The 18,006-nt window shown below is 41.7% G+C and overlaps 2 protein-coding genes across 7 annotated transcripts in view; both read left to right on the forward strand.

The window, feature by feature from the left end:
- ANGEL1 (angel homolog 1) overlaps positions 1-18,006 on the forward strand; it is a 351,420-nt gene that overhangs the window by 128,320 nt on the left and 205,094 nt on the right. The gene's annotated exons all lie outside the window — the stretch shown is intronic.
- On the forward strand, positions 13,463-16,520 carry IRF2BPL (interferon regulatory factor 2 binding protein like). The gene has a single exon (XM_045012133.1). The coding sequence runs from the start codon at positions 13,592-13,594 to the stop codon at positions 15,782-15,784; it is 2,193 nt and encodes a 730-aa protein (XP_044868068.1). The 5' UTR covers positions 13,463-13,591; the 3' UTR covers positions 15,785-16,520.

Consider the following 18,006-nt stretch of genomic DNA (forward strand, 5'->3'; position numbering starts at 1 on the left):
CATAGTATTAGCAGGTAACTAGTGTTTGTGTTAGAAGTACACCTACTGAATCTTCAGCAACACTTCCTGGACTACCCCAAGTTTTCCCTGATCTCCTATCCAAAGACTGACCAAACCCCAAACGTTATGCTTTTTTAGGCCTGGTCTACACTGGGGGCGGGGGAGGATTGATCTAAGTTACGCAACTTCAGCTACGTGAATAACATAGCTGAAGTCGACGTACTTGGATCGACTTACCAGGGTATTTTTTGAAAAGCCCCTGGGATGAGAGACTTTTGCCCAGATCCCAAGCTTTGGCTGAACTATTCTTAGCACAGCTCAGAAGAGGGTGGTGCAAAGACAGCTTTAAGCCATCTTTGCATCATCCTGAGGCTGTCTGACTGCCAGCGCATAGTCCCCAGTGTAAATTAGAATAGCATCAGGGCTACTGTGTTTTTACACTGGCTGCCGGTGCCCCCAAAGGGGCTATTCTTGCAGTTTGAAATAACTGAGCTATAGAGATGCTCTGGGTAGTTCCCCTTTTTCCCAGCTACAGCCTTTGCATGGGGGCCCAAAAGAAGGAGTGCTGTAGGAGCCACTACAGTGTCTGTATGCCGAATGAAGATTTCACTACCCTATACTGGGGGATCCTCAAGTAACTGTAACTGGTTAAGATGCTTTTAGGACTACTTTGCATTGATAGAGTGGCACAAAACAGCTTTAATGGACTGAGGATCTGGTCCCAAGTGTGTGTGTGTGTGTCAGTGATCCTCCCTCAATTGCCTTAAGGGTCAATTTGTTGCCTGCTTGCTTCTGGATAAAATAATCTGTGGGGGTGTAATGGAGAAAATGGTGACTGAAATTCACTCCCTAACATCCATGAATTGCAGCAGCAGGCTATGGGGAAAACGTTTAAATTTGTCTATGCACTAATGTATCTTGTTTGTGATTCTGTTTGTAGCTCTGTAATACGTAGACAGCAGTGTCTGCTACAGCAAAGAATATTTGTCACATAGATACCTAGGTGATAGAAGCTTTAGAAATAACTAAGACAGAGAGATATTCCTGCCCCTTTTCTGTATCTGTGTGAATTTGTGTATGAATGTGCTTGACAGAAAGTCCTTGTGGATTTGTGTGTGTGTGTATGCACGTGTAAGCATGTCTGTGCAGTTTGCTTCATTCACTGCTGCAATAACTCATTATTAAGAAATACCTTTAGTCATCCTGTTGAGAACATACATAAGGGACATGAGTGTTGTGTTTAGGTTTTTTTGTTTCATTGTGATCATCTAGATCAAATTTCTAAAGTATTATTTATGCAAAAAGTGTGAATGTTCCCAGCTTGCAAATGAAGTCAAACCCTTGTTACTGTTTACAGTAAAACAGCTGCTCTCAGCATTTCTCTCTGAGCCTCAAATACCTTAGCTCTTCTATACTCAGCCTTACATCATAGCAGCTGCAATAATAATAGGCTGGAAGAGGTCAGGAGCAGGCAGTTCACCTATACCACACCTTTGTTTAAGAGTGTTTTGATGGTAAAATACCTCCACTGCTGAATTTTTCAGCCTGACTGGACTCCACATAGAGGCTGGATCTTCAGACCTATTTTGCCAAAATCACTCCAGCATCACCAACCTTTGTCGGTGTTCTGATTTTCTCTCTTTATACATTTTCCCTATAAATATTCTATAGATCCAGTCTGGAAAATGTTCCCAAGGTTTTTCAAAGCTAAAGATAATAGTAAGAACATAATATTGTGCTTTTTAGTAATAACATGTCGGCTTTTTAAAGGTATAGAAAACCTAATTTGCATGCCAGAACTTTCCTAATTTATACTAACTGGGATACCCTTTGCAAATTATTGAATTTTAGGAATTTGCAAGTACATGAACAAATACAATTTTAAAAAAATGGAAAAGCATCACAATGTATTTTATTTTGAAAACTAATTTCTTTATAATTATTTATAATACTTCATAATGCACAAATAGATATACTGGAATGTATTTTGTAAAGATAACAGACTTAACATGAGACATGGCTACTGCACTCCACTCTTCCAACTTTACTGAAAAGTGAGAGACTGTAATTTTTATGCTGTTTATGAAGCGTGTGGACTAATGAGGTTCTGTTTGGTATACATATTACAAATGTATGAAAGGAAAAATAAGGGGCTAAAGTAAATTTAAGAACTTTTTAACAGGTTGTAAGTAAATGTCCTAAATGCTGTTTACTGAAACCTTCTCTTCCTTTGAATGGCTACTGAATATGTGTGTGTATCAGCACATAAGTGAAAATGGATTCATTACTGTTTATCACACTATCAAGGAATTTAGTAAAATTTGATATTTTTACTTTAAAAATGAAAAATTGGAAACAGAAGTAGGAAGGAAGTTAGACTGGTATGGCTGCAGAGTCCTTATCCAGACCTACAGCTACTTTTCTCTACATACAAGGTTTCTTTTGGCAGTATTTTATTAGGTTAAAATTAGCTAGATTCATGGTGGTCACATGCAGAATAAAACCTATAAAACTGTTTAGTCCCTGAGTACCTGAGGAACTGCAAGCTTTTCTGGTCTTACAGTTTCAGGGTGACGTCATGAACATCTCAGTTGATATCACAGATTGCAGCAGTATGTTGCTACAGAAGAGAATGTCAAGGTTGGAATGCTATAGGATGCTTAAACAGGATCCAGCTACAGGACTGCATCAAAATGGCTTCTATGAGAAACCACAAAAGAGAAAGGGATAGAGATAGAGAAAATGGCAGTAAGCTTTGTAGATCATATACGAATACATTCAGAACAAAAGTATGTGATAGAAATTGTTGTATCTAACTTATAAATGTTACATAAGTTACAATTATTATTATGAATTATTTGTATTGCAGTAAAACCTAGAGGCCTCAGTCAGGAATAGGGCTTCACTGGGCCAGGCACTGTACAAACCCATGGTGAGATACATTCCCTGCCTTGAAGAGTTTTTAATCTAAAAATACAATGAACAGACAAAGAGAGGGGTGTGGCACGGAACATACAAGCAAAGTATTTAGGGTAATGATCGCTGCCTGTAGTTCAGTTTTTTGCCCCAAAACAAGCAGCATACAGAGTGTGGGGAAGAGAGGAACAATCAATCAAAATATGTACATTTTTTTAAACATATATATTTGTTATGTATACATAATTATATACATTGCATACTTTAAAAAGATACACAGCAAGTACCATGGCATTTATTTTGTTATTATCAGCGTGCATACTTATAAATATCTATACAGACACAAATTGTACATACTATAAGGTTGTGCATATCTTTCTTTGGGTTATGGTGATGCATCCAAATCATGTTCAGCTTGGTTCTCCTGGATTAAGTGTCACCAAAAGCCCTTGATAAAAATGTTGCCTTCTACTTTGTCATACTGGTGGGGAAAATATATTTTAGTGCTCCCACTGTAGGTATAGATGTGTCTGTCACATTGCAAAAAACAAACAGCAAAATATATTTTTCTGCTATCAGAAACTTAGCAGCTAAAAGAACCAAATAATATGTGTATGACTAGGATCTGGGTCCTTGTGAATAGGATACTGAAATTCTATATGCAGTTATCTTTCCAGCATTTCCTTCTCTTTACTTTTATACCCTGTTGTTGACTCTGAAAGAAAATGTAAGCAGCTGTTTCAATTTATATGTTTATCTCCTTATCTCCATTTCCAGGTGAGTGGAGCAAACAGGTTAGCTTTAGCTGATTTTTAACATTAACAGCATAAGCTCTTCTGCTTTTAGAGGAATGAAGCAGGGTTGTGGATTTTGGGGGGGCGGGAAAGAGTTTCTGAATAATCAGGAAATTCCAGTGAGAGGAGCAGAATGTGTAGAGCGGGCCAGAATTACCATGACAACCATAGGCAAGAACCCAGAGAGAATCAGGTAAAGAAATTACAGTTGAATTACAGTTAACTTCTCAATTATTTTTTAACCATACCATTATGAAGAAATATCTCCTTTGACCTAACATTGTGTGGTGTGGGGGCTTGTGGCAGTGCAGCATTGTGCGCATTGTTGAAATTGCTTCACAAATGTGTACATGTAACTTTTATCTAGATTTGCACATACGACCCTTATTAGTCATATTAAATATCAAATATGAAACTCAATAAAAATCACAGCTGCCTTACTACCCTTCAACATGGTTTTGTGTTTTGCTAAAATGGAATTCAGTCAACGTACTGAGAGTCTGTTTTGTAGATGTGTAAATATTTCCATGTTTGTTCCAGGCATAAGAAGCATCTCCTTGTTTTCCAAATGACCACCATCTTCATTCAAACCTTTACTTCAGACACTCTCATCCATGAACCTTTTTAACAATAAGTCCAACTATAAATTTAAATGACCTATTGTTGGAAAGCTTATATAGGAAAAATTGGTCTTAAGAAAGGGCTAGAATGAAGATGGTGGTGACTTGAATAATCTCAAGCAAAAAACTACAGATTAACCATCAACTGGTTAACTGTATAATCTGTGAAAGTTAGATTGTAAATTCATTGAGCAGGGATTCACTTTCTTTTGAGTTTGTTCAGGGTCTATTATGGTGACAGTACTCAACAATTAATTTAAAAATATCATACACAGTTAGATACAGATATATTGGTTTCCAAAGGCAGAGAGGCCAAATTAGTTTTTTGTTTTGTTTTTAAATTAAGCATTCAAAACTGGAAGCATTAAAATAGATATTTGACAAAGCACAAAGTTCCCAAAATATTGGTTTTTTTTGTGTTTTAGTTAAAATGTCAATCATGGTATGCTTTGTTTGCAGAATTGCTCTTTATGTATACTCTATCCACAGATGTGTTCTCATATTTGATCTTTATCATGTTGTACTTTATATCCCTGAGTTGTATAGCATGGTCTCACAAATAGAAAATATACACTGTATTGTTCCATGATATGATGTCATGCTTAGAATTCTCCTTGTTTTAACAGAATTGAATTTACTGTGCTTCAGAAAGATGTCTTCGGAGGACCTAATTTTATTGCTATTGCAGAAACAGAAAGAGTAATGTGTTGAAAATTATACACATTAAAATGGATGTAAATTGCTGGTTAAAATATATGTTTTTGTTTATATGTATAAATATACATACTCATTCATAGCCATATTCAAACTATGTATAGCTGAGGGTTGTATTTATTTTAATCTTTGGGACTGTGATGAACTGAACTTCACTTCCAGTGTTTATATTGTCACCACAATCTCTTTTTTAAAAAATGCAGCATTTCATCTTTTTTCCATACATCAACCGTACATGGAGTCTACATAATGGGTCTGATCCTGCTGAGCACTGCAACTCCCAGTGACGTCAAGGAGATCTGATGGCATTTGGCAGCTTGCAGGATTGAGCTCCAAATTAACTCATACCTGCCAACATCTGAAAACTACAAATAGGGATATTTACAGAAAGAAAGGGGGCAGCCATTTAATTCTGTTGAAAAACATTGAAATGAAAGAGATTTCTGGTTTGACGGACTGAGGGGAAAGGATTTCCCGTCTCTTTGTCTTCTTGTCATCCCTCAAAAAATCCAAAGACAGACTTTCACAAATAAGGATAGTTTGCAGGTACATGTTAATCTTGTTCAAAACTGTTTGGAAGTGAGGTGTGCAATACCTCACCCTGTCCTTTCAAACCATCGCTTCCCGTCCTTCAAGAGTTAACCTTTTCTAGAACATTTATTTCACCATCAAAAAAAAAAAAAAAAAAAACCCTGCAGAGCTGAGAGGCTGCAGATCACAAGGCCATTCTGATAGCCTTCTGTCCCCATGGCAACAGCAACGGCATTTATCAGTTCCTTATGAGAGCAGGCACAGCAAATCTGCATTGCACATGGCAGCCTTCCAGCCTTTCAAATGAAAGAGCACTTTGAACTGCTGCCAAGTGTGGAAGGAGCAGAGCTGTCAGGACTACTTAATGCTGGCAGTTTGTACTTGGGAGCCTTTCAGTTCCCAGAATCCTTCAGCTATGGCAGCCTGCCAGGTACTTAGCGGAAGCTAAAAACTAACCCACAGACCATTCACTGCAGTGCACTCAAAATTTTCCACATGTACCATGTCACAAGTGCAGACTGTACAATGAAAGCAAACGCCTGCTGCTTGGGATTCTGATTTTATTAATAACCTAGGAAAAAGCAATCGCAGATTAGTTGGCTGACAGCAATACAGTGTAGCCACTGTTTATAACTCTGTATGAGTGTGTTTCAAATGTATATTTCATCCTTCAGAAATAGGATCAACTTCAGACAACAGGGACTGCACAGCACAAATTTTGCACGCAGTACTGCAGTGTAGGAAGATCAGCATTAGCAGAAAAAGGAATTTTGTTATTTATGATAGAATACATTTTATATCCAGTGTCACCAAGTGCTGAACAGTGAGATGGAAAAGAAAAAAAGTTGAGTAGTGGCTGGTAGATATTTTCTGCCCTTGCCTTCTGCATTTTGCTGACATTGTGAGAATCTCAGAAACTGGCTGATGAATGCAGCAGAGACACATGGCTCTTGGTGGGTTTCCTTTCAATGGAGAGTTTTCATGAGAACTTCTTATTGTTTTGCATTACCCAAGGCACAAGCGCTTCTACTGGCAGAAGAAACAAATTGGCACAGTTCTGCTTTTTTTTTTTTTAATCTGCACTGAGATCAAGGGCAAGGGCTTCATTTTCCAGCACTAGTCATAAGCCTTTAGCACAAATAGAATGAAAATTGTCTGTCGCTCAGGCAGTTGGACAGGGTTCAGGAAAACTATGTCTGGCACTAATTCCAAAGTGGAGGTTTGCTTCAATCCACCACCATTAATTTCAGTAAACTGTTTTAACTAGTCTATATCCCACCGTTCAAGAACTGTTTATTACCTTTTATTACAATAATTTTTTCAGGAGAGTAATGAAAACTATAGTAGGTACTATATATATATAATATGTGTGTGTGTGTGTTTTACATTCCAATTTTTCATCTTTCCTTTTTTGTTCTCATATTTTGCTTTTTTCTTATACTTCTGATTTCCAAAAAAAATCCATCATACCAAACATAAGACATAATATTCAAAATACCCCATGGGGGAAAAGAATGAGATGAGAAACCCAAGAACAAACACATCTCCACAAATTTTGGAGCTTTACTACAGAACAACAAGGAAATTTGTGCTTCTTTCTCAGCTTGCAGCTATCTTGCACTGCTGCTTGAAGACTTGACTTGATTCATCTAAGCAATACTGTCTAAAAGTAATACACCAAGACAGTTAATTTTGGCACTTGGGGTCCCTTAGGAATTTTACCAGCAGTCTTGGAAAAATTTTTTTTTTTTCTATTTTCCTCCCATACCTCATCTTGATAGAAGTCCAAATAAAAAGAAAAACTCCTCATCCTCCCCACCCTTGTCTTGTGCTCCTAAACATAATTCTTTCAATAGTACTGTGTTAATCAGCATTTATAACGAGGTGTGGGGGGGTGTTTCACTTCTCTCAAATGGCCTACTTCCAGAGGGAATGGGAGGTTATATTTTGTCAAATAGCTTAAAAGATTTGAGTTTTCCTGCTTGCTTGCTTGGTTTCCTCTTTTTCTAATTTGGCTTTCTCTCCTCCTCCTTCCCACCTCCCACTTCTTTTTTTTTTTAAACACAGTAAAGTTTTGTTCAATTCTCAAGTGTTATTAATCACTGGTGGAGGCCAAAAGCAGGGATATTTTTCTTGGCAGCACGTTTGATAAACAATCTGTGTATGGGGTGGAGGGAAGGAGGAAGACTGCTTGCTGGTAACTAAGCTAATGTTTGGCAAATTCTTAACTGTCATGAAAGTGCAAGTGGCCATCGGTGGGAATAGCCTTTAAAAAAAACAGAATGTACCAATTCAGTTTATTCATTATTGCTGATTGTTTATGATGTCCCCAGGATGTAAGATGAATACATGATCCATGGATAAAATAAAAATAATAATGGTGAAGGACCCAGCCTCTGACCACTCCGCATAAAATGCACTATCCATCAGTCACAAGTCATTTGCAGAGCAAACAGAATTAATTATAGGTGTCTGATTTTGCACTGTAAAATTTGGCGAATGTTGATGACCAAAAATCTGATCTCACAGCTGTATGGAAACTGGTTGGAATGGATATAACAGAGGAACCATGTATGCTTTGTGGAGAAGAAACTGGACCTTTGCATGGTTTAGAAAAAAAGTCATTTATTTTGTACACCCAGATCAGTGCTTGACATCATCATTAGCAGCAACAGGACTCACAGGTAGAGGAACCTGTTAGCTCTGGCCTGTATTACTGAATGTTACTGTGTGGACAATAGTGCAGAAAATGGTAATATGACAAGAAAAAAGGAGGAGGAAAATCAGCAATAAAAAATCCCAGAGAGAGCGCACTGGAGGAAAATGTCACTTGAGAGAATGGCACCATGTACAAAAATAAAAATAAAGGAATGAAAATTCCTACCTAGTAGACTGAAAACAAGTCCTTCACTTATCAAGAGGACCCAGTAGCTGAAGAATTTTAGCACAGTTACTGTAATCTGATGAGAAGAGTTAACTGAAATGATAAATAGAAACACATAATTACACTCTTATTCTTTGTACCTAAGTGTTTTGATGCTTCCTGGCAGTTTATAGAAGAATGCAGTGCTGTTTAACTTTTAATTGGACAAAATTCTGGAATTCCCTCCTAAAGTGTTTGTGATTTGATTTTACTAACACACTTCCCTGCACAGCCTGACTACTTTTCAGTGTTAATATTGTCATTGTTTTAATAAAACCAGAAATTTTATTCTGAATTATTTTTGTTTGTATTTTACTATACAAGGGTAAATTTATGTAAATCACACTCCTGATCTTTCTTTTCCTTCCTGCTCTTTTTTTCAGCTGTAGCTACTATTTTGACCACTGAGGGAAATGTCAATTCTGTAGATGAGCTCTTAAAGAAGGAATCATTTGCTTATGACTGCTGCATTGATTATGTGCAAAACAATTCACAAATAGAGCAGAATATCAACAAAGATTTAAAAATTATCCCTAGACTGACCATTTAGAACCAGATCTTTTATTCTAGACATTCATAGTTCATGTGGTCCTAATACTGCTGAAAACTTTGGGGTTGTACTGTATTGTTCATCATCATTAACAATGTTCTGGTGATCAATAATTAATAATACTCTTGCCATGAGATTAATACTAATTCCAGTATTTTAGAAGCTAATGCACAAGAATGGCACGGAACAGAGACCAGTTAACTGGTTTTTAGTCAGGCACATAATACATTTGTTTTTATAGATTCTTAATGGTTCATTGTACTCTCTACTTCCCATATCTTGTAATTGCATTTAGAAAGGTGCCTGCTGGTTTGTATTCATACAGTTATTTCCACTGTTTATTTTGTTTCCTTCTCTGATATTAAAGTTTTGTCTGTGCTCTTAATTAATGTTTTGGGTAAATAACATGGGAAATAGGAATACAGCAAAAGGGGTTATTGGTCTCAGACTGTAACATTTATCCTTCAACTAAAGGTAGAAGATGGCAGATTTTACTTCTGATAGTGAAAATTATATCCCCTGGTCTTTGGGGTAGTGGCAGGTCATAAACTTCAGCTAATCTAAATAGAATACCTAAAGTTGCATCTAAAGTGCTGACTGATGACTTTGACCAGAAAGAAATACATATGTATCAGTTGTTTGCTGCTTTAGCTTCTTCTCTCAGCTAATCCTCTGCCCTATTATTAAACAAGCTACTGGGTATTTTGTTTTCTGATTTTGTTTTTGTTTGTTTGAACCAAACTTAATTGTTTGGATTCTTTCTTTTCCTCCTCCAAACGTAATTTTAATTCCAGGATTATTTCAGAGCTAAATAAACATCAGACTTGTTTGGTGTAAATCCAAGAAGACTGATCTGGACTCCTATTGCCCTACCAATAGCATGGTAAAGGACACGAAAGAAAGAAGGGAGGTGAGCAGAAAGGCACACTGCTACCCTTCCAGGACAAATGCAGCCATGGATTTTATCTTTGTTTGTTACATTGCCACCATTCAATCTATTTTCCTTTAACAGACTAGATTGATACTGACAACCCGTTCCTTTTGAAGGTGCCACGGCTGTGGCATTTATTTGCATTTACATTGCAGTTCTCTTCTTCAATCAGTATTTCTGATATCACCATTGCTGCTAGCCATATTGTTGCAATGCTGGCATTTCATCCCTAAGTGCTACTTGCATAATGGTACAGTACATGCCCATGACCAAAGTTTAAATAAAGGTTTAATCACGACGGAAAAACAAACGTATTTCCCTTCAAGTAAAAGTAAAGGCAGTTCTGTTGGGTCACAGATGCTAATCTTCAGTTTCTTTCTAGACACAAACTATAAAGGGAGTTGACAGCACCTGTAAATGGTTTTCTGAGGCTAGATTATATCTAAGGTGATGATTATTTACACCCTCTATAAAGACTGTTCTTGTGAGCCAACGAGTCTGCCTGTTACTGTGAGGTGAGTGTTACCAAAAAAGGGCTTTATTGAAGAAGGATTCAGTGGAGCGAAGAGCCAGGATGATGGGCGGTTCAAACACGGAGTGCCTTGTCATTTGTTGAGTATGTATAACCCTGGGAATGAAATACAGTCAGGATATCCTAGAGTTCTGCATTCCCAGACACTCAAGATGAAGGGGAAAATTTCAACTCTCTCAATTTGAGTTTTTAAGGGCAGAGGTGACCTTTTCCCATAGCCCAGTTCTCCTCATCTGAAGATCAACATACAGCAGTAAAAAGGATAGAAGAGCTGACCTTCTAGTATGAATCAGAGAGAACACACTTGTTTAGTCACGTAAAGTCATATTACTGTAGAAATCCTATAGCCTTCACTAAATCACTATTGCTGGAAGCAGACTTTCACTTTAGCTTTCCAGCTGTCTTGCTTGAATCTTGCTTCTGTGAAACCTTTATCTTGTCCACAATTTAGGTATGAAATTCCTAAGTGTGAAATCCACTTTCCCTTGAGATCATCTCCTTCAGAAAATTTGCATAGAGGAGACTCAAATAATTCAAGGACTTTTATCTCTATCTGGTGCCTCTGTAAGCTTTCCCCTTTTAAAAAATAAAGTCACTTTGTCAGAATTGATTCTTTTACTGTATTTTATCTGCTCCTGCCACTTCTGTAACTTTTTATAGTGTGCATTTCTTCAAGCTTTCTCTTAAAAAATAAGATCATATAATTACCAAATTAATATTGCCTTCTTTATAGATTATCAGCAGACATATTGAGATGTTTTAGACAATTAGAGAGTGAATTGAGAAGTATTGGTGATTTGAAGGGAATATATTTATTTGAAGAAATAACATCACCAAAGTGTGAAATATGAACAGAGTACAATATACATTGATTTTGTATAGTTATTGTTATAATCAACATATAAAGTGGTAAATTGCTAATGCTGTATATATGCCTGTGTATATAAGGGAAAGGTGGCACTATGCCATCGAAATCAGAACTGCCTTTACAGGACATAGAAAAAAATCAAATGGCAATTTTTTCAATGTTTTTGCTCAATAAAGGAGAGAGTTGAATAAATATTAATATAAAGGAATAAGTTATCCAACATAACCAGCTGTAATATCCTACAGCTTCACTGAGTGTAACAATATTTTCCCTTGTGAATCTTGACTCACACTGGGTAGCTAGTTACATTGTATGAGCTGGAATATGAGTGAGTGACGCAATGCTGTTTGCAGTATGCAGAGGAATACTTGCAAGTTTCTTAGTAATCGAGTCCCAACAGTGAAAGTTTATTATTCTTTGGGAGTGGACAGCAATTTCATTGTTTGCAAAAACAGAAACTGACTGCAGTGAGAATAAAAATGGGTTATCCACAGCCCCTCCTTCTGAGCATGGGCACTGGCGTGCACAACAGGGAGGGGGAGGGGAACGTTCAAGTTTCAGAATCGCAGTTTAGAAAGTAAAAGTTGTTTTCTGTTAGTCAAACGAACCCACAACTAATTTGCATTAACGTAGGCTGCTTTGAATATTACGCTTGTTACTATAATGCAAACGTATAAAGGCTATTTAAAAGAAAAACGAAAGCCTTGAATTCTCATAGCACTGGGGAAATCCTATGTCCCTTAGCATTAGTGAGATGATATCACACCGATTACGCACCTGCTTGGCCTCTCTTACACCCCTGCGCAATGCACAGCGCGATGTTTCTCAGTTCAATCTTAAACACTCACCAAATAGGGCTCATTTACACACAACAAAAGTGGAACAGCTCCTGATGTATTCATGGGATTATTTAAATTATGTCATTCTGTCACCAGAATAATTGAAAAAACGAAATCGGATAAAGATTGCAAACATGGGTAGTTTGGGAACCTTGCACGTTTGCTTTAGTAGCCGGAGTGCATGTAAAACCCACCGAAAGACTTGGTGGCAGGAAGCTGTGCAATTGCCAGAGAGGCTAAATGGAGCGATTCGTATCTAAACTCCTGCAAACGAGACATTTGAATTTAGAAAGCTCAGCCAGGAAAAAAAATTATTATTCTGCATGTGCTTCCTGGCTGCGCTTTCGTTTTGGAGACACTGCCATGAGGGGTGGGGAGGAGGGAGAGGGAGCGATCTTGTGTTTAAGTTTCCAAACATAGCCCTTGGTATGTCTCTCCCTTTCATTTCCAGCGGTAACTTGCATCGCTTCAGCTGTTGCACACACAAGAAGGGAGGAAACGGGCAGAATGTCGAGCATGTGCAATTTCAGAGCAAGAAGTGGGTTCCAGGTCCGTAGACAGAGGAAGTGGGGGGAGGGGGAATAAGCTGGTCAGTGCTTGAAAGGGGAACTGCAGAGGGGGGAGGGGGAGAGAGGGAGGGGGAAGAGGAGAGAGCATGGCAGTGACGTGAGGGCTCCACCCAGGTGGCATACGAGCCGGGGAGAGAGAAGGAGGGAGGAAAAGAGGGGGGAGAGCAGGGGGAGGAGGGGCAGAGCCGGGTTTGGAACGCAGAGTAGCACACAGTGACACTCAGGATTCCAAATACGAATTCCGAGGAGCGATCGAGGATGTGAGTGTGGAGCAGGCAGCGCTGCTCGCCATGCTGCTGCCGCCGTGAGGAGTTGCCGCCGCTGCCCTCGGGCTGCTCCCTCATCTTGTGCTCCTAGCTCCCGGGAAAGTCGCCAGGGCTCCTGGGACCGAACAGCTTCTTGTGGTCCCCTCTCTAACCAGCGGATCAGCAGGTAGCTGAGTTCGAGCTCGTAAGGCATCAGCTGCGAATAGAAAGGGGACCCCCATCTTCCACCGTGCACCTCCCTCCTCTCCGGGAGGAGGAGCAGCGGAAATCAAGACAACGCAGGGAAACAGAAGCGGCTAGAAGGCGACCCCCACCCCCATCGGAACAGTAAAATCGATCCCCCACCCCAGGGGCAACAGTGTCAGCACCAGGTAGAAGAACCCCCGTCCAGCAGCCAAAGGGGCAATAGCACCAGGTCTGAGAGCCCCCCTCTTCAGTACCAGTAGGGGGTGGTAGACGGAGCGATACCCCTGTCCCACCCCCACCCCCACCCCCACCCCTTCCACAGCAGCAGCCAGCTCCAGCAGCCAGCTCCACCATGTCCGCTGCGCAGGTGTCCTCGTCTCGGAGACAGTCATGCTACCTGTGTGACCTGCCCCGCATGCCCTGGGCCATGATCTGGGACTTCACTGAGCCCGTGTGCCGGGGCTGCGTGAACTACGAGGGTGCGGACCGCATAGAATTTGTGATCGAGACGGCCCGGCAGCTGAAGAGGGCGCATGGCTGCTTCCAGGACGGCCGTTCCCCAGGCCCCCCGCCTCCTGTCGGGGTCAAGGCTGTGCCGCTCTCAGCCAAAGAAGTGGCTGCAGCGGCCCAACAGCAGCTCAACCATGTGGACGCCTCCTCCAAAGCAGCTTCTGCCGGGCTTCCCCAGTCCAGCCTGGACCGCTATGGACTCAGTGCAGCTGCAGCCGAGCAGCGCAGCCGCTTTGAATATCCGCCACCCCCAGGAAGCCTGGGCAGCAGCCACGCTGCCCGCCTGCCCAACGGGCTGGGCGGCCCCAATGGTTTCCCTAAGCCGCCTGAGGACGGCCCCCCGGAGTTGAACCGCCAGAGCCCCAACTCATCATCCTCTTCCTCCTCCTCCCGCCGCGGGGCACACGGGGGCCTCGTGCCCGGCCTCCCTCCGGGGGCTGGCGGTGCCCAAATGAACGTGCCGCCCAATCTGCTTCCACAGACTTTACTCAACGGCCCTACAGCTTCTGGTGTGGCGCTACCACCGCCGCACGCGGGGCTGAGCGGCCGCGGCGGGGGAACCCCAGCTTCCTCCGCCTCTTCCCAAGGGGGCACATGCAGCGGTGGGGGTGGCAGCGGCTCGTCCTCCGAGGCCTGCAGCAAGCGACCAGGTTCGGTGTCCAGCAGCGATCAGGAGCGGGAGTTAAAGGAGAAACAGCGCAACGCGGAGGCGCTGGCCGAGTTGAGCGAGAGTCTGCGGAACCGGGCCGAGGAGTGGGCCAGCAAGCCCAAGATCGTGCGGGACACGCTGCTTACCCTGGCCGGCTGCACCCCCTACGAGGTCCGCTTCAAGAAGGACCATGCGCTTCTCGGCCGCATCTTCGCCTTCGATGCAGTCTCTAAGCCCGGCATGGACTATGAGCTGAAGCTCTTCATTGAGTACCCGAGCGGCTCAGGCACTGTCTTCTCCAGCGCCTCGGGAGTGGCCAAGCAGATGTACCAGGACTGCATGAAGGACTTTGGCCGCGGCCTCTCCTCCGGCTTCAAGTACCTGGAGTATGAGAAGAAACACGGCTCCGGCGACTGGCGGCTCCTGGGTGACCTGCTGCCTGAGTCTGTGCGTTTCTTCAAGGAGCTGGTGGGCGCGGACATGCTGCCCCAGCCCTACCTGGACGCTAGCTGCCCCATGCTCCCCACAGCCCTGGTGAGCCTGCCCCGGGGGGGAGCTGGAGTCGGCGGGGCACAGGTGGCCGGGGCCGCTTCCAGGGGCCCCGGGGGAGGCGGTGGTGGCGGGGGGATGCGCAAAAGGAAGGCATCCCCGGAGCCCTCCGACTCGGCCGAGGGGGCCCTGAAGCTGAGTGACGAGCAGCAGCGGCAGCAGTGGATGGCCAGCCAGAGTGAAGCACTTAAACTCACCATGTCGGCTGGGGGCTTCGGGGCGGTGCACGGAGGGGGGCCCCCACCTCCGCCGCCTCTGGGGCCTCACTCCAACCGGACCACCCCGCCCGAGTCGGCCCCTCAAAACGGACAGTCCCCCATGGCTGCTCTCATGTCGGTGGCCGACACACTGGGCAATGCCCACTCGCCCAAGGATGGCAGCTCGGTTCACTCCACCACTTCCACCCGCAGGAATAGCAGCAGCCCGGTGTCCCCGGCCTCGGTGCCGGGCCAGCGTCGCTTGGCTTCCCGCAACGGGGACATGAACCTGCAAGTGGCCCCTCCTCCCCCCAATGCCCACCCTGGTATGGACCAAGTGCACCCCCAAAACATTCCAGATTCGCCCATGGCCAATAGCGGGCCTCTGTGCTGCACCATTTGCCACGAACGCTTGGAGGACACCCACTTTGTTCAGTGCCCATCTGTGCCCAGCCACAAGTTCTGCTTCCCTTGTTCCAGAGAGAGCATCAAGGCCCAAGGGGCAACTGGCGAGGTCTATTGCCCAAGTGGAGAGAAATGCCCCCTAGTAGGTTCCAATGTGCCTTGGGCATTTATGCAGGGCGAGATTGCTACCATTTTAGCTGGGGACGTTAAAGTGAAAAAGGAGAGAGACCCTTAAAGATAGGAAATCAAACTCCTTCAGCTTCCTGAAGATGTAGAATTGTGAATATAACAAACTGCAAAAGTTAGTCTTATGTATAGACATTATTTTCGTCGTATGTTTCTATATTTTGAAACAAAGGTATGTACTCTTCTTCATTTGAAGGATAGAGCTGGTTTTTGTTAAACAGAATATACTATTGTTTGGTTACTACATAATACCTGTTCTCATTTCTTTGGCAGTGTGTTGGCTAGGTACAAAGTTATAGCCCTTAGCGATTACCTGCTGCTGGTGTGTATTTTTGTAAATGTATGCACTTCTTGAAAAAAGAAAAAACACAAAAAATACAAAAAAAAATTTTTTTTTGCCAAGGCCAGTGTTGATGCCTAAAAAAAAAATTGCTACAAAAATGGTGACAGCTTATGTTTTACGAGCCCTGAGTGTTAGTCTTTCACTTTATTTTTTTGGTTTGTTTGTTTTTTGTTTGCAAACGGTGGGGGTGGTTTGGGGGGTGTTTTTTGTTGCAAGTTTGTAAGGAAAATGTTTCAGTTTGTTTCTATTGATCTGAACGTTTTTAATCTTATGTGTTTTTTGTTTTTGCTTTATTGATGCACGGATGCTTTTGAACAGTAGAGCAAAATGCTGTACATGGAAAACATGCTCTGTTTGTCCTTTATACATTTCTGTAGTTAACAGAACACTGTAATGTGCCTTGGAGCTTAGTAAATTGTAATAAATTCAATTGATATTAATACTTCTTGAGTAGCAAGTTTTATTTTTCTCAGAGCTTGGGCAACAGATGCAAAACATGTTGTCTTTTTAAAAGTCTGTTAATCCAAAATCTTGCATTTCATTCTGATAATTGTGGCATTTGTACACACACTTGCATATATGTATGATGATGTTATCAAACCTATCTAGATCTTGGCTCTGTGCCTATTTACATTTCACCTTTAATGTTGCAGTAACAGTTGCTGACTAAGCATTTTCTGTTTACTGTTTCTGCATCTCATTTCCCCTCTAAAGCTTTCCAGCTGCAAAGTGTTTTTGCACTAGATGCATCCTTTGCATGTACAATATATCGAGGACTGAAATCGTAGAAAAATTCAACCCTCTTTTATGCAAAAGTCCAGCATTGTGGCTAATAACTTTAGTCAATTAAAAAAGTGTTCATTGAAGCTTGGCAATGATAATGGACTCTGGATAATGCACAGCTATGTAACTGAGCTCAGCACAAAAAGGATAGCTAACAATTTATGCAGTTTGTGCTGCACTTGAGTATAGCTAATGCCTCTAGTAACTGGATTTTTATTTTGTTTTGATGAACATTTGATGAAAACTAAGTTGATAGGCAGTTCAGGGTTTGTGATGTCCCCTCCTCTGCTCAGGTGGAGAATGATTACTAACTGCACTGCATTACAATCTATTCTTACTGGCAATAGGCAAATGTGATTGTTCATCGTGTTAACTTTTTAAAGTGACATTTGCATTTTCTGGAGATGAGGGGGTGGGGCATTGGAATACCTATTAGGTGGTCAACAGACAAAGTAAATACACAGGCCTCTTACTGGCTAGAAAATGCAAACAAACCTAGTGTGAACTTTGTCCTCTTTGTGTGGCAAATGGGAGGAATGATAGAAAACCTTAAACAAAAACATCAGCATAGGTCCCTTTGCAGTATCATTAACAGAACAGAGAGGTGTCCCTAGGGCATTGTGTCATAAGTTGTGAGCAGTGGGTTTCATTGAACGTTGGGGACCCTGTAAAAAAAAACACTATGATGTGAAGAGGCACTTTTAAAAGTCTAGTTGGCATTTGGCCTTGTATCTGGTTGCTGCTAATAATAAACTTGGTTTCTATTCCTGGTAGAAGTGATAAATGAAATGGTGGAAGCCTTAAGTCTATGGTCTTTTTGTGTGCATTATGCATCCTTACTCTTTTTTGTAGCTACAGCTATGTTGTGGTTTCCTTTCCTACCTGCTTTGAGACTCATCCCTTGGTATTATTATACTCATGTTTTAAGAAAATGACCTTGTATTTTTTTAATCTTCTGCCAAGTGTTGTATTGTTGCTTATGAATCTCATAACCTATTCCTCTGAGGTAATTAACTTGGGCTAATAATGCACAACAGAAGGTTCTGAGTTAATTATTGAATACAAACTACACCTTTTAAAAAAGTCTGGATTTATATTGATAGTATTTTTAAGCGTATATTTTTGAACATGGGGCTACCACATAG

This window comes from Mauremys mutica, chromosome 4 (assembly GCF_020497125.1).
Source record: "Mauremys mutica isolate MM-2020 ecotype Southern chromosome 4, ASM2049712v1, whole genome shotgun sequence".
NCBI lineage: Eukaryota > Metazoa > Chordata > Testudines > Geoemydidae > Mauremys > Mauremys mutica.

Bases quoted from the DNA above. Each gene is read 5' to 3' on its own strand.
- IRF2BPL (XM_045012133.1), top strand. From the start codon at position 13,592: ATGTCCGCTGCGCAGGTGTCCTCGTCTCGGAGACAGTCATGCTACCTG.